Here is a 25,625-nt window from a genome sequence, read left to right on the forward strand (position 1 = left end):
GAGGAGTCATAATTTAAACCGTTCTTTTTTTGTGGGCAAACAGCGAAACATGGCCCTTTGTCTAACTTATAGGTACGTCGTGCGCGGAATTCACACAATATTAAATCTAGTCGCTAACATTCTCCCCCTTGTGCGTAGCACCAATCTTCGAACCTGGCGATGCTACATCTTCTGCATCACGACTGAATCTGAATTCTGAACTGGCTCGACGTAGGACTCCTCTTCTTGTTTCGAAAACTCAGGACCAGTAAACCACATGTGACTATTTGATAAGTTTTCTGGTACATCACGCGTGTCATCATCGGCTGGATTCATGCAGTGCCATTCATGTGGTTGAATGACATCTTCGATTTCTGCAAGTCTATGTGCCACAAATGTCTCGAAGTGTCTGGGATCCGACTTGATCCATGACAGGACAACGCTGGAGTCTGTCCAATAAGTCTTTCTCTTGATTGTCAGATCTGACTCATGTATAAGTGATTCAACTAGTCGGCTTCCCAGCAGTGCAGCTTGTTTTTCTATTTGCTATCCCAGCCAATTCCACTTCTGCATATATTTTGCAGTAGCTTTTTTCCTTGTATTAAAACTGGTGATGCCAGCCCTAACGGGTCTAATGTGCTCATGACTGCACCAGTGACTTCTCTTTTCGTTGGAATTCTTTTTTCTTGCAGTAATTCTTGGGGCGTGTTCCGTAGGCTAGTACAAAACCCGATGCTGTCTTTTTTGGTAAACCACCGTAAGCCTAGAGTTTTCTCTTCTTTTTCTCCAAACTCTATTTCAGTCTTGTCTACATTTTCTTTTGTGATTTGCTGAAGAAAATTCGGTTGATTCGATGCCCATCCTTTTAGTACGAATCCTGCTTTTCTGTGGATGAAATCTATTTCTTGCGCAACTTTCACAAGTACTTGTTCGGAGTGAAAGCTATGAAGATAATCATCCATGTAATGGTTACGTACTATAGCTGTTGCTGCATCGGGATAACGTTCTTTGAAGTCTTCTGCGTTTCTATTCTTCACAAAGATAGCTGTGCTTGGTGATGAAGTCGCGCCAAATATGACGGTGTTCATCCTATATTCTTTCAGTGGAGCGTCTCGACGACCTTCTCGCCATAAAAATCTCAAATAATCCTTGTCTTCAGGTCTTATTTTTATCTGCAGGAACATTTCTTTAATGTTTGATGCTACTGCCATTGGGCCTTGACGAAATCTTGTTAACATCCCGAAGAGAGATTGCAGAAGATCTAGTCCCGATAGAAGAGCGTCATTCAAACTTCTCCCTTGGGACTTAGCTGCAGCGTCGAAGACGATTCTGACTTTCTTTTTAAATGGATGTATGACAGAGAAGTGATGAAGGTACCATTTTCTTTTAGAGTCTCGTTTGTTTGGCGCCTCTTCTGCGTAGTCTTCATCAAGCAGATGCTGAATTTGCTTGATATATTCATATCTGAGGTGAAGATCTTTATCCATTTTCTTTTCTATGGTGAACAGTCTTTTTTCGGCTGATTTGTAACTTTCTGGCATTTGGTCATCTTCGTTTTTCCACAGCAATCCGACTTCAAAACGTCCATCTTCTCGCCTTCTACAGGTTTTTTCTAATATGGCGAGAGCTCTTCCATCTGAGTCTGTCGTAGGTCTTCTTGGTTGTACTCCCAAGGATTCTTTGGCGAAGTCTTCTTTAATCAAATTGTGCATTTTATCTTCGACCATATTGACGTGAAAACACTTATTCAAGAAGTGCACTGGCTTCGTGTTTTTACTGTCAAAACCATGAAGAACCCACCCGAGTTCCGTCAGTGAAACGACTGGTCGACTGGGTTTTCCTCTCTTAATTTCTTGAGATACGATCAGTTTCCAGTTGTCTTGTTCTATGAGTAACCGAGGTGGCTCAAACTCATAATAAAGAACACTTGTCATTTTTTTCAGGTGTGGATATTTTTCTATTCTTTCTTTATCTAGGAACTGTGGAGCAAGATTCAGTTCTTCGATGGTGCGAACACGATCGAGACTTTTCTTTTCTTCTTGGTGGACTCCTCGTATTATTAAGTTGAGCTTCTCAGAGTCCCTCTTGCGTATCAATTTTCCTCCAACTGTTTCTAGCACCAATTCTTCTACAGTTCCCTTTGCCCCAATATTCTTAGCTATTCGTGAATCAAGAAGAGAGACCGCTGATCCTTCATCCAAAAGTACTAGTATCTTCTGGAATCCTTTTGGTCCAAATACTTCTACCGGAATTATCTTCAGATAAGCCCTGGTTGTTCTCACTGCGTGGACTGGCAACATTGTATTCACTATCATTCCTAAATTCTCAGCTCCACTCGACTGTTCTGAGCTTATAAGCTCCGAGTGCAGCAGGGACTGATTCCCTCGTTTATCTGGAATGATATCCTTTGTTTCTTCCAAAAATGAAGCCTGGATCCAGTTCTGAACATGCGAAGCTGTGTCTTCTTGTTCCTCATCCAAACCGTCTTCTAAAGCTGAATTCGCAGTTCCACTCGTCTGTTCTGAGCTTATGATCTCCGAGTGAAGCAGGGACTGATTCCCTCGTTTATCAGGAATTATATCTTTAGTTTCTTTCAAAGATGACGTCTGGATCCAGTTCTGAACAAGTGAAGTTCTTCCTCCTTGTTCCTTATCCAGATCGTCTTCTGAAACTCTGGTCGTTTCCACTGCGTGGATTGGCATCGTTGTATTCGCTATCATTTCTGAATTCTCAGCTCCACTCGACTGTTCTGAGCTTATAAACTCCGAGTGAAGCAGGGACTGATTCCCTCGTTTGTCAGGAATGACGTCTTTCATTTCTTCTAACGTAGAGGTCTGGATACAGTTCTGAACGTGAGATGTTCTATCTTCTTGTTCCTTATCCAGACTAACTACTTTATCTTCGATTCGTTGTTTCTCGAATCTGATTCTGGCCAGATTAGCTGCTGCTTCAGCGCGCTGCAATTCTAAAAGCGCCAGTTCTTCTCTTGCTTCTAAGTCACGTAATCTGGCAGCAGTTCTCTTAGACCGAACTGACGTGCGGATAAAACCCCCTGATTCAATCGTCTTCAAGGTTCTGTTCTGGTTCATCCTCTCAGCCATCATCTCGTCAGTGGTCTTCTGTTCTTTGAGTCTAGCCCCATTTTCGAACATCTTCGTAACTTTTGTCGCGGTGTATCCCGAAGATTCCATATTTGAAGATCTTAAGTTCGTGGCTATAGCTTCGATAGATGTGGTCCCTTCTGATCTGCGCACATTCACCTGTTCTGTTCGTTGCGATGTATTTGCGCGTAGGGGCACACGCTCTGCCTTCTGGAACCTGGTGAGAGTCATATCTCTTGTTCCTGTTCGTAGCTTCACCTTCAAAAATCTTCAACTTCCAGTTCTAGGAATCTGTCTTCTGGGATCCGGTTCGAAGGACCATTTGTTGCGGCGCGTCGCTTGTAAATGCGTAACAACGCCTGGGAACTTGTCCCACTATAGTTGACGGGGCGTGAGTGGGTGGTCAGGTAACTATTTTGCACCCTGTCCCTCAGTTGGCTCGTAGGCTGGTTCTAACGTCCCGTCCCGTGCACCCCGGTCGTGCACCTCTACCGCGACAGGTAGATGTAATTTATTGGTATAGACGAAGAGAGGTTTCTTGAAATAAAATACTTATTTCGTATGCTAGTCTCTGGGCTGACTTGGGCTGACTGATTGGTCTCGGCTCAAGGAGTGGTATTTATATCATGAAGCCAGTAAAATATTCCCACACCAATGAGTGAACCCTTCGAGACCCTCTTTATTTCAAGCTAAGTTTTACACACTTATTTCTTAGCAATAAAATAGGTTGATTTAAACACAAAAATGACAAGTTAACATAAATTTAACCTTAATTGGCCTCTACAATACAATTGGCCTCTATTCTAATTTCTGTTCTCACTAGGCTCCTAATAAATCTAAAGCATAAGGGCCTTTAAACCTACACTACTTGAGTCCCAAATTCTACGAGTTTAAACACTTAAGTCAAGTAGGTAGGCGACGCGAGGAGTCATAATTTAAACCGTTCTTTTTTTTGTGGGCAAACAGCGAAACATGGCCCTTTGTCTAACTTATAGGTACGTCGTGCGCGGAATTCACACAATATTAAATCTAGTCGCTAACAATAGTTGAATTAAATACATCTATTCGTGCGGAAAATCATCAATCCATGATATACGAGTACCATAATGCTTTTCATCATATTTGTATGTGTGTTTATCTGTTCCTATTTTCGTAACTGAAATAGCCAAAATAATAAAAACCGGTCAAGTGCGAGTCGGACCTTGCTCTTCTAGGATTCCGTAAATTTTGGATGTACGATAAATATTCCTTACACGAGCTAGAACATCGCAATAAACCGTGAAAGAAGAAATGTTCGTTTGTTTTATAAAGCAAATCATTATCTGGAACTAATTCCGCCATTACGCATTTGAAATGTAAAAATATTCAGAGCACACAGTGAAAGTATCGGCACTAGTTCAAGATCACCTGAGTGCTCTATAGGAAGTTTATTTATACGTTTTTATGGAGTTTTCTATACATGTTATGGTAATAAAAAAGTAGACGTGACGATAGAGCAACTAGATTTCATATTATTCTATCTATATATTAACTATTAACTTTTAATAGATAATAATTAAAAATTAAAATAGCGAAATCATTGTACCAAAACATCTGTTAAATGCAAGTCGTGCTTGAACACGAAGGGATTGGATTTTTCCTTTACTTGTTCTATAAGACATTGCTACCTGCCCAATGCCCATGATTCTAGGTTAAAGCGAAGTATGCTAGTTTTAATTTCCTTGGCGGGTCTTGACAAACGCGACAGACAGGCAGTCAGACAACGAAGTGATCCTTTAAGGGGTCCTTTTTTCTCTAGATAAACGGAACTCTTAAAAAGAATCAAATTGCGTCTTGCTTTTTCAATTACTTTCAGGCTTAATTTTCCATTTCATTGAACCTACTTTCTTGACCTACGTGATAACTACTTGGTCTTCATGGCTCTAAGCATAACACTATACAAAACAATAGTGCAATCAGCGTGGGTGGGTTTGCTATGGTTATTAATATACTAGTTGCATAACGCGGACGTGCCTCTGACACAGATAGCCTTTACCAAAACACTGATGTAGGTTGTGTCGGACTTTTGAAACCTCTTCAATGGGTTGTTTTTTTTATATTATAAACAAGGTATGAGTAGGTAGTAGCATAGCCCTTATATTAATTTGGCCCGCATAACTTTTTTCTTTCCTATTAGTCGATTCCAGTTTCACGAGTTGGGAACCGGACGAACTGCGAATGGGACGAAATGCGAACGGGACGAGCTGCGAATGGGAGGAGATGCGAATGGGACGAGTAGCGAATAGAACAACTTGCTAACAAACCATTCTAAAATAATTGTTTGTTAGATATTAGGAGTCATTTTCCGTGGCCCGTGTCAAGTTATTTGGATTGCAACTTGTCTACTTAGTTTTACTCGTACTTCGGAAACTCAAGTTACACACAGTAATTATCTAGTTAAGCTGTTATGTGTTCATACCAAGCTTACACATGCTTAATTACCCACAGATGTTTCATGTCGCATAGGTTAAGGGCCTGCCGACATTATTCCTTTGAAAGTATTGTTATTCAACACCTATCTAGTCCTACAAATGACATCACAAAATTTTCAAAAAAATATGTACAATAGTTTGGTTAATGGTCTTTAGTTATTTAGAGTTATTTATTTAAATAATCGTTTATTACGATAAATACACGAATCTGATACAATAGTAGCTTCATTTAAGATCGTGTATCAACTTCTTTACCTGTGCAACCACGAAAGTAAATCTTACATTTAATAATAGGGAATATATATATGATACACTTTCGAAACGTATTTTATTCTATTTCGACATTCTTTATGAAAAATTCACATTTGGGTCAAATAATCCTAGTCGGCCCTGCGCGGGAGACGCGACGCATACGGCAGGCGCCCTTCAGACGTGGTGGATGTGCGCAATTTTTCCCGCCAATCGCTCTCGATTTACGAAAAATATTTTTTGTGTGATCTTATTGTAGCGAAATTATTATTTATAAATTATTGAATAAGGATGATTTGTTTTAGTTTTAAGAAACTTTTATCATCCAATATTAGTGAACTCCATAGTAAATAGGTACTTAGTAGTGTTTTTTAGTTATTTCGTTGTTTTAAATTGTGTTAGGTAGGTACGAAGGCATCATAGTCAAATATCAGGATGCCGAAAATATCTCGACTAAAACGATCTCAACTACAAAAGATTGAAAGCATGAAAATCGCGTAAGTACCTACTTATCTTCCCATATACCTATTATTACATAAAAATATTGTGCGGCACACTATTTTTTGGCCCGATCCCTGGAATTGAATCCGAAACCTCGTCACCCATAGTGGAACATTGAAACTCCTGACTAACTAGGTACTACTACTTACTATAAACGACCTCGCCCCCGGCTTCGTACCTACGGCTTTTTTGAAAATAAATAAGTACAGCCTATGTCACTCAGGAATAATGGTAGCTTTCTACTGATGAAAGAATTTTCAAAATTGGATCAGTAGTTCCAGAGATTACTTCATACAAACTTTACTTCTTTATAATATGAATGAATAAACACACACCATTCCTTGTTGCGTCATTCATGTAAGCAGCTGGGCAAAATACTGTAAGTAGGTAAGTACTAAGTACCTACCTACCTACCGACACAGATTACAATAGTGGTCAAAACTTATTTATAAGTAGGTAGAGGTACCTATAATAGCACCCCATAGTACGCGACAGGTTGACATGGCAATCGGATAATGAGCCGCACATCACCCGCGCTATCCCGCACCGGGTTAGCGCGAGGGCTGTGCGGGTGAGTGGGACGTCCCCATCCCGATTGCCATGTCGACCTGTCGCGTACTATAGATGCTAGTTATAATTACCTACCTCGACCTATCGCCGACTAAAGTTCGCGATAGGTCGAGATGGCAATGGGGATGCTGACTGCCATTTTATCACGCCAGATGGCGCATCGTCGCCATGGCCATTGAAAACTGTCATATTCATACGTTTAATAACCTTTCACAAAGTAATTTTTTAATTTTCTCAAAATATGCCTCTTTGTGCTGTGCCAGGATGTACTAACTCCGGTGTCCATTTATTTCCGAAAGATCCAAAGTTAAAAAAACAGTGGGAGAAGGTTATACGTCGCAAAAATTTTGTGGCGACTTTGCATAGCAGGTTATGTCGGAATCATTTCCAAGAGTCTGATTATGTAGGAGAGTCAGCTTACACAGGTGAGTTAAAAAGTATCTAATTTCAGTCATTAGTGTCACAGAATCGCAGTTACCATTTGTACCAGTGTGTTCATGGAACTATAAATATTTTACTGTGTTTGAAAGCTGATTTCCAACACACATAATTTGGTTTGAATATTTCCCTAGTTTCTTTTAAAGAATAAACAAACCATGCATCACTAATGTATCACTATGTATCCTGTCACCCTTTATCCACCTATAGTTTTAGGCCCGGTCTAAAAAGCTCTTATTTTTATCAATGTTACTAGTTATGTTACAATACTAGTTTAGACAAATAATATTGCTGACTTGTTCAATTTATTTTTATTTTTCAGGATATCCTCAAATATGCAGGTATTTAAAAAAGGGGACCATACCAAGCATATTTCCTTGGTCCACCCATGTGTCAACAACGCCTACATCAAGAGCCCGTCGATATTTGGCAAGAAGCAGACGCCAAATTGACTTCGGTCAACCAACTGTGGATGAAAGTATTCCAGAACCCTCTACGAGTACTGAAATAGAAATATCTACAATAATAGAGTCCTCAACAGAAGACATTACTCCAAAAGCAATATCTGTTAGCACTCAGTGTGGTAGTACTTTGGGAATATTATCACTAGAAGCTATGAGAGGCAATAATAAAACTATTCATTTTTATACCGGTCTTGAAAACTATGACAAATTCATGCTGCTCTTAGACACATTAACTCCTATGTGCTATAATTTAAACTATTTGAGAAGTACAGTTATGAATGTTTGTGTTCGTGACCAAATGTTAATAACAATGATGAAACTTAGAAGGTATTTACCAGATTTTGAGTTGGCATTTTTGTTTGGTATTTCAGAAACTAATGTTGCAAACATTTTTATAACATGGATCAATTTTATGTATGAAATATGGAATTTAATTGATATTTGGCCCACTAAAGAATTAGTTGAATACTTTATGCCGGAGGCATTTAAAAGAGGTTTTCCGAGTACAAGAATTATTGTGGACACAACGGAAATACCCATTACAAAGCCTGGTAATCCTATAGCACAGCAAGTGACATTCAGCAACTATAAACACAAAAATACTGTGAAGGCTATGATTGGGGCAACACCTGGTGGTCTAATATCATATATCTCAGAATGTTATGGTGGTTCTGTCAGTGATAGACAGATCATAGAAAGATCTGAGCTGGTTAATCGTTGTGACAGTGGCGACTCTATTATGGCTGATAGAGGTTTCAATGTGCAGGATATATTTGCTACAAAAGACGTTACTATTAATATTCCAACATATTTGAAAGGAAAGACACAAATACCTGGTATTAGAATAGTCCAGGATCGAAAACTAGCAAGCAAACGAGTGCACATAGAACGTATTATTGGGCTAGCCAAAACTTACAAGATTTTAAAAAGTGAATTAAGCCCATACCACGTAGCCTTATCATCAAGAATTTTATTCATTTGTGCTTTTGTATGTAATTTTAGAGAAAATATTATGAAATAAAAGCTGTTTAATCTTATATAAATTTTTTATTAGACATTATTATTCTTTATATAGCAGTTTTTTAATCACAGCAGCTTTAAAGAAGTTGTGATAAAAATAATCAAGTTTTTCTAACATGTACTTAATGAATTCTTCATCATAATCAATGAATATGACTTCTAAACTTTTGAAGGTATAAACCAATAAGTTGCAAAATTTCCTTTTTGTGACATACAATTGCCCTTGTATTTGATAGTAATATATGTTGTTCTTTTTCAAAGAGAGTTTCCCATTTTCATATTGTAGATATGGCACATTTAGTGGACAAACTTCTTTGTTCCGCGAACTATATGGACATTTTACTTCTATTATTGTTTCTGATCCCAGTAAGCCATCAGGGGATGCTCCTAGGTAAGGACGTTCCTTACTCAAAAATAACCCACATTCTGTAATTTCAAGATTAAAAGTGTCCATATATTTTTTCATTGCAATTTTTTCATTTATATTACCATGTGCCATTGCTTTGGTTTTTATTGTAGTTTTATGTAAGATTTGACTGGAATATTTCAATAAACTTTCAGTTTTTAAATGGCACACAGTATGAAAAATGCTGGCTGTTATATGGGTTTTTCTGTAACTATGCCATTTTGGGTTATTGCTTTGTCCTCGAGTCTCCCTTTCTATTTCCAGAATCTTTTGTTCTGATACATTTTGCAATACCATAGATTCTAAAAAACAATCTATGGCACTTTTTTCCAAGTACTCATGGTCCAAACATATGCTTCGTTGGCTGGCTACAGGATATATCTGTTTTATAGGCATTAATGACTGTGGATAATTTAGAATCATGGACTGGAATCTGCATTGAAATGCCTTCTTGTCAAAATCAGGGTTTTGCTTCAAGTATGGCGAGAAGACAGTATTATTTATATCCCTTTTTGATGGGAATCTGGAAGCTCGTAATGGAGTAGCATAATATTTCCTTGATGGCTTATGGAATGTCTGTAGTTGTGACGTAGAAACTTCATGAAGGATTATTATTTTTTGCTGGACAATGTTTTCTGCTGCAAGAAGCACCACAGCAATGTGTTTACAGTGGGCTTCATTGCCTTCACCTGCTGCACATTCACAGTTTGCCTCTTCAGGCATTCCATCATTATTTAATTTGATGTTAATCTCGTATTGAAGTTGTTTCATGGATGCCTTGCAATAACCTGGAAGTATAGGTATAATAAATTTTAATTATCAAATTAAGGCAAGTACACAAACAAAATCTAAAACCACACTGTCATACCACAATATAGTTGCATATTATTTCAGTCATCGCCTTTTATTTTCTTATATCCTACTAATATTAAAAATGCAAAAGTATGTTTGTTTGTTGGTTTATTCATTTGTCCTTCAATCACGCCACAACAGAGCAATGGAATGTGATTTTTTGTATGGGTATAGTTAAGAACCTGAAGAGTGGCTACTTTTTATCCTGGAATATTGTGTGAGGAGTTTCAGTAGTACTTAATCAAAAAACTTATTCCACACAATTTCCAAGGCATCAGCTAGTTAAAATTAAATAGCTAGTCTAGTATAAGTGGAAATAAGCCTACCTTTTAGGTAAGTATCTTGGCCAGATGTTGCTGATCGTAAAACAAGAAGGTATCTCGATTCATACAATTTAACAGCATCACAGATATTTTTATTGAATCTGAAATAAATACCAATGCATGAGGACTGAATGAGGCTTAGGGTATTACATGATAAATAAAGGAACAGTATTATTATATTAAATGTCTTTTGAAAGAATAATATTATATTATTTGTTATTATAAGCACTAGGTACCTACCTATCAAAGTAACTTTGAATATGATGTTTGGTAATCTTCGGCAATATGGTGGAGCTATTAACGTCTTTGTAAAGTTCTACAGCAGGTACGTCAATTGCTTGGCTTTGAGAAGCTTGCAGGGTTTGGTGACCAAAATTAAAATTTCGATCGTAGGCTTCTAACCTAAAAATTAAAAACATATATTATGTACTAAAGTAACGATCTCAGGGCTATACTTAATTTTTTAACATGAATTATTTAAGAATAAAAACATTCAAATCCAAAAAAAGGTGCTAATTATATAAAAGACCACTAAAAAAAATTAATAATATATATTAGGACTACCTTTCTACAAGTTCCGATTTCTTTCCAGTTATCCTCCCTCCTCGTTTTTTTAATTCGTCTTTCAATTCTTTGAGCTTCCAGGTAGAATACATATCAAGTATTGCGTTGATCGATAGGTTTTAACCACAAAAAACAGCAAAAAATCGATTTGCAAACTGATGTAAACAAAGCAATTACAAAATGACAGCGGCCATCGCGCTTCTAGCGCCCTCTGCGCTCAGCTTTGCGTCAGCATCTTCATTGGAATATGAGGCGGGGGGACGCCCCGCACACCTGCGCTCGCCCGCACCGCTCGCTAGCACGGGGACTGTGCGGGTGTGCGGGGTGTCTCCACCCCGATTGCCATCTCGATTTGTCGTGTACGATATACCTTCATAATATTGCAAATTGTACGATAGGTACATAGGTAGGTTACTAACAACAGATTCTTTGTTTACTTTTATTATTTTAGTTGTAGTTTACTCACGCCCCGAGGGTTCTGTACTCAGGTATTTTTTCGAAATTTTACACGATAAATCAATAACTATTGTGCATAAAAATATATACGTAGTAAAGCCCTTTCACAATATTATGATACCCCACTTGTTATAAATAGTTACCTTTGAAATTTGAAAATACTAATTATTTCTTGATGGCATAAATTTTTAGGGTTACGTACCTCAAAAGGAAAAACGGAACCCTTTTTTTGACCTATCTCATAGCCAGCGTTTGCAAATCTAAGCATACGTAGGGACTGACAGACGCGACTTTGTTTTATACTATGTAGTGATGACGCAGAGTTTTCGCGGCAGCTTATGAAAGTGGCAGAGGCGGCAAATAAATAAAAAAGACAGAATACCTTGAGCGTTTTTTACCCGGCTATGGCAAAGCCGAAAGGAAGGGTTATGATTTTAGCAGTGTATGTATGTATGTATGTATGTATGTATGTATGTATGTATGTATGTTTGTATCCAGATTCTGTGTGTTCCACCGTAGCGCCTAAACTATTGGGCCGATTTTGATGAATGAGGTGTCAATCGATTCGTTGTAAAGGCCCGGGTGGCATAGGCTATATTTCATACGAAAAAAATCGGCCAGATGGATGTATTGAATCTTACTCAAGACGATGCACTAAGCACCTATCTTGTTTCTTTCTTTTTAGTTTATTTTACTTGTACCAAGTCGAGTTCAAGTTGTCTCATTTTTCCGTAGTCGGGTTATAGTTTTTTCAACTTTTATTTAAAGCAAAACTTCTTTACCGGTTTCAGAAATAGTTAGTACTTAGTATATAGTACATAGTATTATGTCGAAATATATAGCCCTACTTATTAAGGCAAATTTTAGGGAAACCTGTAAATACATTACATAGTTTTGATTAATATTATCCCCGACTCGCACTTGACCGGTTTTTTTCTTATTGGATCTATCTATACATCTTTGGTGATTTTGTAATTTAATCGATATATTTATTACCTACCTACTTGCAAACAAACGAGGAGTTATTTCACGAGGCGTGAAGAAGCCAGGAAAGTTTTGTTTCAGTTTGTTAGCTTTTCAAAATTTATTTCTCAAGAATTATCTATATCTATACTAATAAATAAAATTGGAGTGTCTGTCTGTAATTTCGAAATAACTACCTCATATTAAGCTCATATGGTTATTTGAACGATACCATAACTGAATCACACGTTTTTAAAATTTTTGTCTGTCTGTCTGTCTGTCTGTCTGTCTGTCTGTCTGTCTGTCTGTCTGTCTGTCTGTCTGTCTGTCTGTCTGTCTGTTTGAAAAGGCTTTGGAACGGCTGAACCGATTTTGACGGGACTTTCACAGGCAAGTAGAGGATTGACCAGGGCGTAAAATAGGCTACTTTTTTAACCGACTTTTAAAAAGGGAGTTGTGTTTTTCTACCTATGTACACCGAAATCTCCGAGATTTCTGAACCGATTTGCGTCATTTCTTTTTTAATCGATAGAGGAACTTTGCGACATTGTTTCATAAAAAATTTGGAGTCCAACTCCTCAATCCTGATGCTGCAGGGGATCTGACCAATCCACGCGGGCGAAGCTGCGGGCATCAGCTAGTTTTAAAATAAAAGTAATGAAACAGATATTTGACCCATTCGACGTCACACGATCTCTTCCGGGCAGCCATCTTCAATCAATTTGTACAAATACGGCTGCATGACGGTTTTTAAATAAATAAATAAATAAAAATATTTTATTTCAGACAGTAATTATATGTCCATAATTAATTCTACACAAATTAAATTACGTAAATTAAAAGTAATATTAAAATGTAATAATTAAAGTTTAAATTATAAAAAAAAAAATTATAATAATTTTTAAGCCAGTCTCGTTCCGACTCGAGACTGAATGACTATTAAACGCTTTTGTGTTTAGGTCGCCATTTTGATTAAGTGATTGCAAAATCAAGTGCATTCTGATCAAATTAATATTGCAGTTAGGTTATTTAAAAGATCAAAACTCTTGATAAGCTTCTACGCGAACATTTTAATAACTTATAAAATTATCTAAATTATTGTTGCCCTTAGGGCTTTCACATCTAAATTGACTTCTGAATTCTTTTAAGTGTAGGTATTTTGTAAATTTATTCATAACTCACAATCTGCACTCTCACTCGGCACTGTGGTCAAAGTTATGAGTGAAATTTAAAAATAAAATAAAAATATCTAAATCACTGATTAATTTTTTGAATCAGATTTAATTTTCAGTAACAAGTTAAATAATTTTCTGTGTTAAAATAAACTGATGAAAATCACTAATACTGCCTCACTTTTATAATACCAAACATATTCTATTTTCATATATTTTATTCATTCATAAATTTAATATAAAAAATATATACTTTTTATTACCCCTACAAAACCATTTTTATTTCTCACCAACCATCCTTGTGTATAAATTCAATTAATCCAGTTTGTTAACATGATCTTATTTATATACCTATTGCATTTAAGTGGGAGGTCCTGGGTTCGATATCAAGCCCCCGATCGAGTCAGTATTTTACAATTTCCAAATTGGCTCAGGTCTGAACTCTGAACGGGTAGGACACTGGTTTACATATTATTATCCTTTACCCTTTTTAGGGTTGCGGACCTTAAAAGGAAAAACGGAACCCTTATAGGATCTCTTTGTTGTCTGTCTGTCCATCTGTCCGTCTGTCCGTCTGTCCGTCTGTCCGTCTGTCCGTCGTGTCTGTCAAGAAACCTATAGGGTACTTCCCGTTGACCTAGAGACATGAAACTTGGCAGGTAGGTAGGTCTTATAGCACAAGTACAGGAATAAATCTGAAAACCCCGAATTTGGTTACATCGTTTGAAAAAAAATTAAATGTGCTTTGATTTTCAAATTAAGGTAACTATACCAAGTGGGGTATCATATGAAAGGGCTTTACCTGTACATTATGTAAGGTTATTTTTAAAAATTGATTTGAGTTGTCAAAAATAATATAAAATTATTAATTTATCTAATGCAGGTAGTTTGATAAAATCGATATTTCGCTCATTCGATGTCATGCAATCTGTTGCTAGGAGGCCAACAAGATTGAACTTGCATAAATACGGGTGTTTCGAAGGTTTTAGTTTAGTCTCCTTCTGAGATTCGGAGCGATATCGCATATTTTCGGTATTTGGATTGTGAACTGAATAATTAGATGTTGTGATAGCAATCACGCTCTAATTAAATTATTTATTTTGGCATTAGTTTGTTTAGATTAAAACTCTCGGATAACCTTACACATTAAACTTGTGTTTTTTTGTGTTGGTTTTGAAGAGGACATTCCAATAATTCGATAAAAATATTTAAATAATACCTGTTTTTCTGAGTGACGCCAATAATTCAGAAGCGGGACGTGTCTCACGTTGTCTTAATTTCGCTTTGGTATCTTTTTGTAAACAACCCACATTTTATTAAAATTTTTATTGAGTTTGATTTGGTGATTAAAATTTTTAGTTTTTTTTTAATAATTTAGTCTTTTGTGAAGTGGAAAGTAATTTGCAATAAGTGGTTCAGATTTTGTATACATCGAATGAGAAGTTAGTCTTTTGAATTTATTGTTGACTGGATATTAAAACTGAGAGTTCGGCAGTTCAAGGGTAGGTTTTAATGATTTGACGGAGGGCAGGATAGCCCATGATTTTCATTTGACTATGGGCAAGGAAGCCCGCGACTGACATGACAAGATTGATTAGAAACACGAGGACGTGTTAAATTCAGGACGGCCGAACTGTAAGGTTATTTTTAAAAATTGATTTGAGTTGTCAAAAATAATATAAAATTATTAATTTATCTAATGCAGGTAGTTTGATAAAATCGATATTTCGCTCATTCGATGTCATGCAATCTGTTGCTAGGAGGCCAACAAGATTGAACTTGCATAAATACGGGTGTTTCGAAGGTTTTAGTTTAGTCTCCTTCTGAGATTCGGAGCGATATCGCATATTTTCGGTATTTGGATTGTGAACTGAATAATTAGATGTTGTGATAGCAATCACGCTCTATTTAAATTATTTATTTTGGCATTAGTTTGTTTAGATTAAAACTCTCGGATAACCTTACACATTAAACTTGTGTTTTTTTGTGTTGGTTTTGAAGAGGACATTCCAATAATTCGATAAAAATATTTAAATAATACCTGTTTTTCTGAGTGACGCCAATAATTATAAAACATATTTTTATGAATAACAGTTTTTGATATATCGTGCAAAATGTTGGAATAAATACCCGAGTACGGAACCCTAAGTGCGTGAGTCTGACTCACACTTGGCCGGTTTTTTCAAATATCAATTGACGGATAAAACTTAAATGGCAAGCACTTTCTTAAATTTTATGCATTATAGCACGATTCAATATTGACTCTGAATGTAGTCTTAGTAAAGTCAAAGTACGCTTCACATCGTCACTTACTACCTACTGCTATTTACCAGGTGCTATCTAGCAAACAAGTGCTAATTTATAATTGAATAAAAAATATTAATTCAGGTCTTTTACGATATCAACACACATTAAATTTTCTCCATTGCCGCTTCTAACACGCTTTTGCTCTATGGAAAAAAAACCAACCGAGTGCGAGTCAGACTCGCGCACCGAGGGTCCCGTATTCGGGTATTTTTTTCAATTTTGCATAATAAATCAATCACTATTATGCATAATAAAAAAGAACCCCCACCAATACTAAAAAATAAAAAATAATTTAATTTTTATCGAACATATTAGAGTAAAATGTAGTTCTATAGTATCATTTTTTGGATGGTAAATTAAATTGCTTTTACTATTTAGTGTTGGTGGTTTTTAAGTTTTTTATCTATTTTTAGGGTTAAGAAAAAACGGAACCCATAAAGGATCACTTTGTTGTCTATCTGTCCGTCCGTCCGTCGTGTCTGTCAAGAAAACCTATGGGGTACTTCCTGTCGACCTAGAATCATGAAATTTGGAATTTTGAATGAATATTTTTTCTGTGATGTAACCTCAAATTCAAGGTTTTCGGATTTATTCCTTTATACTTGTACTATAAGACCTACCTACCAGCCCAATTTCATGATTTTAGATCTACGGGAAGTACCCTATGGATTTTCTTGACAGACACGACAAACGGACACACAAACAGATAGACAGACGGTCAGACAACAAAGTGTTCCCAGAAGGGTTCCGTTTTTCCTTTTGAGGCACGGAACCCTAAAAAGCTAAGCGCATCGGTGCTATGTCGTTTCTTTTTTCGCCAATGTTGAGGTTGTTAATTTGGTTGACCTGTAGCCGTAGTACAGTTTACCGCCACTAGATGGCGGTAAAAATTAAAGTAAATTAATGTCGAGGTGTAGAGGGGCGAGAGGGAACCAAATGCTCGAGGCCATTCGAAACTTGGAGCGTCTTAAGCAACAGTAACTAGTCTACCTCACATAAAGTGAAATTCCGAGTTGCCACATAGGCTTTGTGGGTTTTCCTCCCTATTTACGGTTACGATTTTTTGTATAATAAGTAATAGTAATTATTTGTTTGCCTAATTTTAAATTCGTTTCCCATCGATACTTATCTTATCACTACCCATATTATAAATGCTTATAAATGCGAAAATATGTTTGTTGGTTTATTGATTTGTTGGTTTGTACTTCAATGACGTCGCAACGGAGCAACGGATTGACGGTATTTACGTTGATATACCAAAGGGTGCGTGTTAGTTAAAGACCTTGAGAATCACATAGGCTACTTTTAATCCGGACAATCAGAGTATTCACAAGGTTTTTTAAAAACTAGACCACACGGACGAAGTCGCGAGCAGTGGGCGTGTATGTAGACAGCTCACGATTCGTCTTCTCAGACGAATTGTGAGCTGCTGTCTACATAATATACCTACTAGTGTAAAATGCAAATGCAAATGACTTAAAGCTGGCGTCTGCAAGTTTCATTGTTTGCGAAAAACATACCTTCGAAATAAAACATTAGTCCTATTATTTTTAAAATGAAAAAAAAAGTTCTATGTACCTACTTACGCTGTAGCTACATAGAACTTTATTTTTTTCATTTTAAATAAAAGCTATAATTAAAACAAAAACATGTAATTAGCCAAGAATAAGCCCACCAAAGCCCAACCAAGACGGTTTAGTTTCAGGTTCATAGAAAGTAGTAGAGATAATTAATTATTATTAATGTACATAGGATGTCAGTCAGATATTTATTTGATCGTCTGTCAAATGCGCGCGCGCGTAATTGTTTGTTTTAACTTATTGTGTCGGCTACCGAACAATAATGATAATTTATTATTTTTGACATAATATGCAACAAGTTGTAAACGGAATACAAGTCAAGCAACAGCAAGTTTTAAGCGTAATATAAAATATTAGTTTTACGGAGTAGGTACACGCCCATATTATGTTCTTTCTTCTAAAGTTTAGACTAGACATAATTATACCTACATAATTTAGTGTTAGCTGCAATCATATTCCTGTTGAAAACCTTTCATTTATATAAAAAATACGGTCAGTCGTTAAATCGCGAACTTTAATATATCGATATAAAATAAATAAAATATCGATAACCATATTGACGGGCATAATTTATGTACCAAGTGCGAGTCGGACTCGCACAGGAAGTGTTCCGTACCATCGTACAAACTACCTAACACTTTTATGGACAACATTGCAAGTTAATGACGGACTGCGCCATCTATAGATATACGTGACTAACTTAAGCCCGCGACTTCGTCCGCGTGGACTACACAAATTTCTAACCCCTATTTTACCCCCCTTAGGGGTCGAATTATCAAAAATCCTTTCTTAGCCGCTATCGACGTCATAATAGCTATATGCATGCCACAGCCTGATCCGTCCAGTAGTTTGAGCTGTGCGTTGATAGATCAGTCAGTCAGATAATATAGATTTAGTAAACTAATTTTTTTCGTAAACATGTTTTAATTTTTTTTTCGTGGTTACCACAAATTCACAGTTTTTAGATTTTTCCTTTACTTGTGATAGATTTTAGATTTAGTAAATTATTTTTTCATGAACTAGTAAATTATTTTAATTTTTTTTTTTGTGATAGGTACGTAACAACAAATTCATAGTTTTCGGATTTTTTCCTTTACTATAAGACCTATCTATCTGCCTTTCATGATTCTAGGTCAACGGAAAGTACCCAATAAGTTTTCTTGACATACACGACAGACAGGTGGACAAACAGACAGACAACAAAGTGATCCTATAAAGGTTCGTTTTTCTTTTGAGGTACGGGACCCTAAAAATAAGTCGGCTATAAGATGTAACTTACCTATGTTTACACTTGATAAATAGATAAATACGAGGCGTGTTTGTTGGTGTCAAACATTTTGATAAACATTGTGCTACGAAGCTATCTTATTATCAAACACCGATAGCCATCTGCATAAATATTTGCGTTTAGAGTTTACATAACAGTCCGTAAAATGAGTGAGATGGGTAAACCGAGATTAGAACCATAACTTGTAATATAAAGCATAAACATATTATGTAATTGCGTGGCTTCACTAGCTTAATAAAGACTGGAATACATAAGACCAAAGCATCGAGGTTCCAACTTCATTCTACTCAATGCAAATAGGTAGGTATGTCCTATATTCTCGAGATTTTCTTAAAAATTTTAGAGTAACCAATAATAATAATGAGTACATATTATATTTGGTAGTATGAAGATGCACTATAGTGATAAAGAAACTTTTATCATATTAAAGTTTAGTTTGTTTAAAAACTGAATAAAAATAAGAAATCCTTATCGATTGTTCATACAAGACTAATACGAAGCAGAAAACTCAAGAGAAGAATGTCACATAAATGCATGCAAATTGCAAAGCCGGCCTTTTGGTTGAAAAAAGTGAATAATTTGAATAAACTCAGTCCAAAAATGCATACAATATTGTAGTATAGTCGTATCTTATTCTCTATAATGATGTGTATAATGTAAGAGATTTACACGCACGAGCACCCGCCGTCGACGGATCGTGAAACAGGGTTATGAAATTGTTATACATTACGATTTTATAAGCTTTAACCGAGCCAAGAGTTGGCTAACAATGTTTTACAATTTAGATGTGCGAAAGTTTAATAGAGAACGTATGTAAATCCATGAACCTACTTGTACATGAACCTATTATTTAAGGTGTCTTGTAATTTGCAATACTTGATAATTCAATAATTTATTAGTTATTAAAGTCGACTTCACGATAATTTAGTGGTCAAAACCAACTTCACCGAAATGCAATATGAATGTGGTGATTCAGATAATAGGTAGGTAGTTTGTAGGTAGGTATCTAAAGTCTAAACTACATACCTTAGTGTGAGCAAATTGATCGGTTGCCGGTCGGTCCATTTGAAAATTGCATGACCTTGCTACTGTGGTATTTCCCGGAAAGCTAATGATATGGGGTTATCCAAAACTTCATATTGATGTAAGTACGAATAGATCTTTAAAAAAGTCAGTAAAAATGACGAGAAAAAATGATTCTATGAAATACCTAAGAAACAAACATTTCAAGTAGAATAGATATCATAGATTCAAGTTTCAACTTTTCAAGTGATTAGGAAAACAGGATTTTTTAAATGATATAATTATAGAATATATTATATTCTATAATAATTATTTATAATATAGTTATTAATAATAATAATATTTTTTATTATAATATACTCACTGCCCTAGGTATATTATATTCGGTACCTATTAGGTAGTTTAGTAAATAACACGAAATATTTTAAAACATGCTTGCTTTGTGATGCTGATGAGACGATCTACGAATGTTTCCAGTAGAAGCTATCTTGCATAACGGTGATATTACCAATATCAAAATTGGAACGTTTTATCGGAGGCCTTGTCTCTAGCCAGTGCGCGTTCACAACCTCCTTGCTTACCTTCATAGAGAATAATGCTTAGGAATTTCTATTTAAATCTACACAATTTTCGCCTTACAAACTTGATGTTCAAGGATCAAAATCCCGTGTACATAGTTCTAGTGCAGAGAAAGCCAGACTGATGTACAGTCCGAAGCTTTGATAAGTATACTTCCCAGTTTGGAGCAATGCAAATTATTATCACTATTCTGACCTGACTTTTGTGGGCGTTGTCAATTGTATAATCGTTATTTATAGGGAGTATCGGTCGCGATCGTGGGCATAAATTACGGGATCGATTCCTGGCTTTGCATCCAATCTTGATAGAGGGGGAATTTTGCGATAAGTAGAGCCATAGTAGAGTCGGAAAACTAAATTCTACCCTGTCGATTAGGTACTATTTACGCTCCATGCTCCATGGTACAAATTTTTGACGAATAGTATGGGATTATTCAAAGTCAAAAACTTATACAAAATTGGACCTATTCGCAATTTATCGAATAATTTTTCGAAGATAATGTGTGTGTCTGTGTGTGTTTAAGAAGTCAACAATGTGACCAATTCTGTTTTTGTTGTACTGGTACATCATCATCAACCCATTGTCGGCTCACTACAGAGCACGGGTCCTCTTTTACAACAAGAAGGCTAAGTGACGATTGGCACATTTCACACACCATCTTGAGAACATTATGGAGAACTCTTAGGTTCCGTACGATGGTTTACTTCACCGTTAAAGCAAGTGATAAGTAGTACCTACACACTAAACAAAATTCCAACTAAAAGACAGCAACACTAAAGCGTTTTATATTTTTACTGGAAACACCAAAGAAATTAGAAACACAAGCAAGGTTGCATAGGAAAAGAAAAAATGTTGAAATATGCACAAAATAAATATTACACAACCATTGATCATTGAAATGTACTTACTCAAAGCGTAAGAGTACCTACGTACCCACCCATAAAAACGCGTGTCTTTCTAAAAAGAGTAAATAGAGAAGTGTCCATATGTTAATAGATATATCAACATTGAGAAACGCACGGTACCCACGCACTAACTTTATTAATGCGTAGGCTTGTAGTGTTAATTCAATAAAATGATACTGCTTCGTTGACAAAACACGGTTGAGAGAGGATAGCGAAAGACATTTTAGATGCATAATAATTATTTGTCTGTAATACTCGTAAGTAGCAGCCCATCTTTAATATAACCGACTTCAGAAAAGGAGGCTTTGTATTCAATTCATATGTATGTGCAGGCAGGACACGATTATTTATTACAGATTAAAGATAAATTGATTATTATTCATTCAGGCCGAAAGTTGAAATTCTACAAAACGTATGAAATCATCAAGAATTAGCTAGGCATTTAAAATAAATGTATCCATACAATTTTCATTCCCCAAAAAGGAATCTAGGATCTAAAAGAAAAATAAACTTTTTAGTTTTTAAACATTTTATATTTTCTCTTTTAAACTTTTTAACATCAGTAAATTGGTATGTATAGTAATTCTCAATAGCAACGCAACGATTTACCTTTCAGCTCTAGTTCAGTTCAGTTCTTTGTCTACACGTACGTCTATACGTAGAAATAGCCCTAGAATGGTATGCAATAATTGCAAAACAAATCGTGAATTTAATTTTTAACCATAAACGTAACTGGAATTTACGAGGGTTGTGCGAACATAAACAACATGAATTATATCGGCAATATATTAGCATGTAAGTTATAACGCACGCACAATAACATTAACTGGGTAGGGTAAGTATATGGCCAATAAAGAATAAATTATTTTACCCCTCCTATTTCCGCTTCTATCTATTATCTTCTTGAACAAGTACAATATACATCAGGTTCTGTTTTATATTGCAGGGGTACTTAAGAATCTCCACAATCTCTTTACTGGTCTGTAGTTTTTACATTAATCTCGATAAATAAATCTAAATAAATCTTTGGGGTTTTGAAGTGTTTTAATTTGAGACAAAAATTAATCCCAAGTTTTTAACATACATTGGAATAGGTTCTACTGAAACGGCTTTTAATAGAATAGAATAGAATAGAATAGAATAGAATAGAATAGAATAGAATAGAATAGAATAGAATAGAATAGAATAGAATAGAATAGAATAGAATAGAATAGAATAGAATAGAATAGAATAGAATAGAATAGAATAGAATAGAATAGAATAGAATAGAATAGAATAGAGTAGAATAGAGTAGAATAGAATAGAATAGAATAGAATAGAATAGAATAGAATAGAATAGATTTTTATTCAAATAAACTTTTACAAGTAATATAAAAGTAACCTATGCAACTCTCCAGGTTCTAAACTATACCCATGCAAAAAATCAAGTCGATCCATTGCTTCATTGCGAAGTGATTGAACGATAAACCAACAAACATTCACACTTTCGTATTTATAATATGGGTATGGGTAGTGAATAGTAATTCATTAGGTAGCTATGCTTAATAGGTTAATGAGACATCTTAATATAGACGATATAACTGGTATAATGATCATGTACTTACCAAGTACCTACCAGTTTAATATGTAGGAAAGCTCAGACCACGACTGGAATTATAAGTGTTGACAAATACGGCGAGATTTTCAAAATCTAGTAAAGCACGGAAAGATATCCGGTTTACGCTGGTCAATGACCTTCTTTTGTACAAGTGCACTGTGCAATTGTGATTGAACAATCGAGATCGGATTAAAACTTGTAAGCAAACCTTTTTAGAAAAAGTTAAAACCATACCTACCCATTCCAAGTTTGTCCGCTTCCATCTTAGACTCACTTCATCATCACTTACCACAAGGTGAGATTGCAGTCGATCCCGATTGGCAATTGGCACACAACGCCGCGTGCCCGTTGCGCGTATTTTATCAGCGAGAGAGCTGATTAAACCGAAGATCCGTAAACAGATATAGTACAGTTAAATTTAACTAGGCTAATTACTATTTCGAGCATGTTAAGGATTCCGTTTAAGCGAGAGTCAAGGTTTACGGGTTATTAGTCGATAGTTACTCGAGTCTCGAAGAATTTAGCGCAGTGGGTATGCAAAAATGTATTTATATTGCCGTAAGTATATTAGGTAGGTACAAGCGTTTCCAGTCTCAATATTATACGATTCGATATCGTGCGTTTTAAAACCGTTTTTCGGTATTAGGGCACTTATTAGGGGTGATGATTTAGGGTGCGTTTCCATTGACGCGGAGCTGGGCGGAGTGGTGTGGAGCGAACTGTGAATTGGCCAATCGCAGTGCTTATAAAATCCCTATTTCGCATCAGTGGAAACTGTGTGATTGGCGAATTCACAATCCGCTCCGCTCCACTCCGCCCAGCTCCACATCACGTGGAAACTTACCCTTAAGGGGAAGCAATAAGTAGGTAGCTACCCTTTACAGGTTAGCCTGCTTCCATTTTATACTCTACTGAATTCGTGAGATCGGAGTCAAGGGCTAAATCAACAAATAAAAAGATCCTGATAATTTTCTTATTATGGCAAAAGAGCTCAAGGTCGCCAAAGACGCAAATGGTTGGATTATATTATGATGGGGTGGACAGGGCTTAGTTACCCAAAATCGAAAGAGGCGGCTAGCTTTTCAGATGATGATCGCCAAATTTCGTTTCGAAGAAGGCACGCGATGATGATGATTAAAGCAAAAAAACATTACACTGAACTTCAATACCAACTTAGCCTGTGTTTTATTTACCGCAAGTGAGTTGTATGTAGTTAGGTAAAGCATTAGGTATGCTAGGACAATGTTGCTACCTGTTATTTCCACTACCTATTTGTCTTAAAGAGTAACGACCGCAAGTACCGGGTTATGCTCCAGATACGTAGCGAACTGGCAGATAAGCCTAATCTATAGGGATCACGCGAAACCCAGTACAATAAATAACCTGACAAACTTGTCTCACTTCGCAGTTATGCGAAATTGTGTGCTTTACACCTACACTTTACATAGTACGACTTGGCGGACTTGGGTTTTTAGGGTTCCGTACTTCAGAAGGAAAAACGGAACCCTTATAGGATCACTTTGTTGTCTGTTTTCTGTCTGTCCATCCGTCTGTCCGTCCGTCCGTCCGTTTGTCCGTCCGTCCGTCCGTCGTGTCTGTCAAGAAAACCTATGGAGTAGTCCTGTTGACCTAGAATAGAATCATGAAATGTGGCAGGTAGGTAGGTCTTATAACACAAGTACAGGAAGTTTATATCGGTTTTTAATAAAATATGCAAATAGTACAGGAATAAACCTGAAAACCGTGAATTTGTGGTTACCTACATTATTTATAACTCAAAATTTAAAAAAAACCCCCGACACAAAAACCTCTATAAAGAAAACTAGAAAAGAGCTCATAACTTTCAAACGGCTGAACGGATTTTCTTCAATTATAGCTAAGAACACTCTATATCAAGCCACCTTTCTAACAAAAAAAAAACTAAATTAAAATCGGTTCATTCGTTTAGGAGCTACGATGCCACAGACAGATACACAGATACGCAAGTCCATAATACGTATGGATGGATGTTTGTTACACTTTCACGCAAAAACTACTGAACGGATTTGGCTGAAATTTGAAAAACCAAGGAGTTCCCACGGGATTTTCAAAAACCTTTATACACGCGAACGAAGTCGGCGGCTGCAGCTTGGGAAATATAAAAGCAAAATGATAATTTATAACAAACGAGAGCTCGAAAAACGTCCTTGCGAAGCGGTTGTCCTTGGAGGTCGGGTCGCTTGCGCAGGCTCTATGGGTTTCCAACCATAAAAAATACTAAGAAACATTAAATTGTACAGAGCAATTATGGAGACATAGGAATTTCTATTTTTTTTTAATCATTATTTTTAAAGTTAGCGTTTATATTAGGTAGGTTTATTTTGTAATATTTTACTGAGTAGTATTTTATGTAGCTAAAGCTATATATGAGTTGACCGCCCTAGCTTCGTCAGAAAGGAATTTCATGAAATTCTTCCTTAGTTGGGGAAATATTATACCTAAATGTAAACTTGCATGCGAAATCTCCGTTTATATTATGTCTTGTGGGTACGAAATATAAAAGCTTGCTGCCAAGCAATCTTCTACTATTAGGCACTTTTTGAGAGTAAGTACATAAAAAGATTCTTGAAATATTTACCTACTGAACTGTTTAAATTTCATAAACGTTTTTGGTATTTAAACAGTTCAGTTCAAATCAAACTTATTAAAATGTAACTTATAGGCATAAAGTAAACCCAAAAGTATAACAAACGCTTTACGTGTCAAATAATCAGTTTAATTAATTAATTTTAAATATTTGCCTACTTTATACTTTTCCAGTAAAACGGGTTTGAGTGC

At 36.0% G+C, this 25,625-nt stretch overlaps 2 protein-coding genes and 1 long non-coding RNA gene across 5 annotated transcripts in view; 2 read left to right on the plus strand and 1 right to left on the minus strand.

The window, feature by feature from the left end:
- Window positions 1–25,625, plus strand: part of LOC123865648 — a 131,846-nt gene that overhangs the window by 65,879 nt on the left and 40,342 nt on the right. The window lies entirely within an intron of this gene.
- On the plus strand, window positions 6,994–8,813 carry LOC123865655. The gene is made up of 2 exons (XM_045906849.1): window positions 6,994–7,296; window positions 7,632–8,813. Exons 1-2 carry the CDS (start codon window positions 7,113–7,115, stop codon window positions 8,792–8,794), a joined length of 1,347 nt encoding a protein of 448 aa, XP_045762805.1. The 5' UTR covers window positions 6,994–7,112; the 3' UTR covers window positions 8,795–8,813.
- Window positions 10,160–11,173, minus strand: LOC123865665. Its single transcript, XR_006796017.1, has 3 exons — window positions 10,939–11,173; window positions 10,615–10,776; window positions 10,160–10,475 (listed from the first exon to the last, which is right to left on the minus strand). It is a non-coding gene; the product is annotated as an uncharacterized LOC123865665 (long non-coding RNA).

This window comes from Maniola jurtina, chromosome 5, assembly GCF_905333055.1.
Source record: "Maniola jurtina chromosome 5, ilManJurt1.1, whole genome shotgun sequence".
In the NCBI taxonomy this organism is placed as follows: Eukaryota; Metazoa; Arthropoda; class Insecta; order Lepidoptera; family Nymphalidae; genus Maniola; species Maniola jurtina.

What these genes read in the sequence shown, in the direction of transcription:
- LOC123865655 (XM_045906849.1), top strand. Translation starts at nt 7,113, where the DNA reads ATGCCTCTTTGTGCTGTGCCAGGATGTACTAACTCCGGTGTCCATTTA. An exon ending in AGGAGAGTCAGCTTACACAG is followed by an intron (nt 7,297 to 7,631) that starts GTGAGTTAAAAA and finishes TTTATTTTTCAG; the next exon opens with GATATCCTCAAATATGCAGG.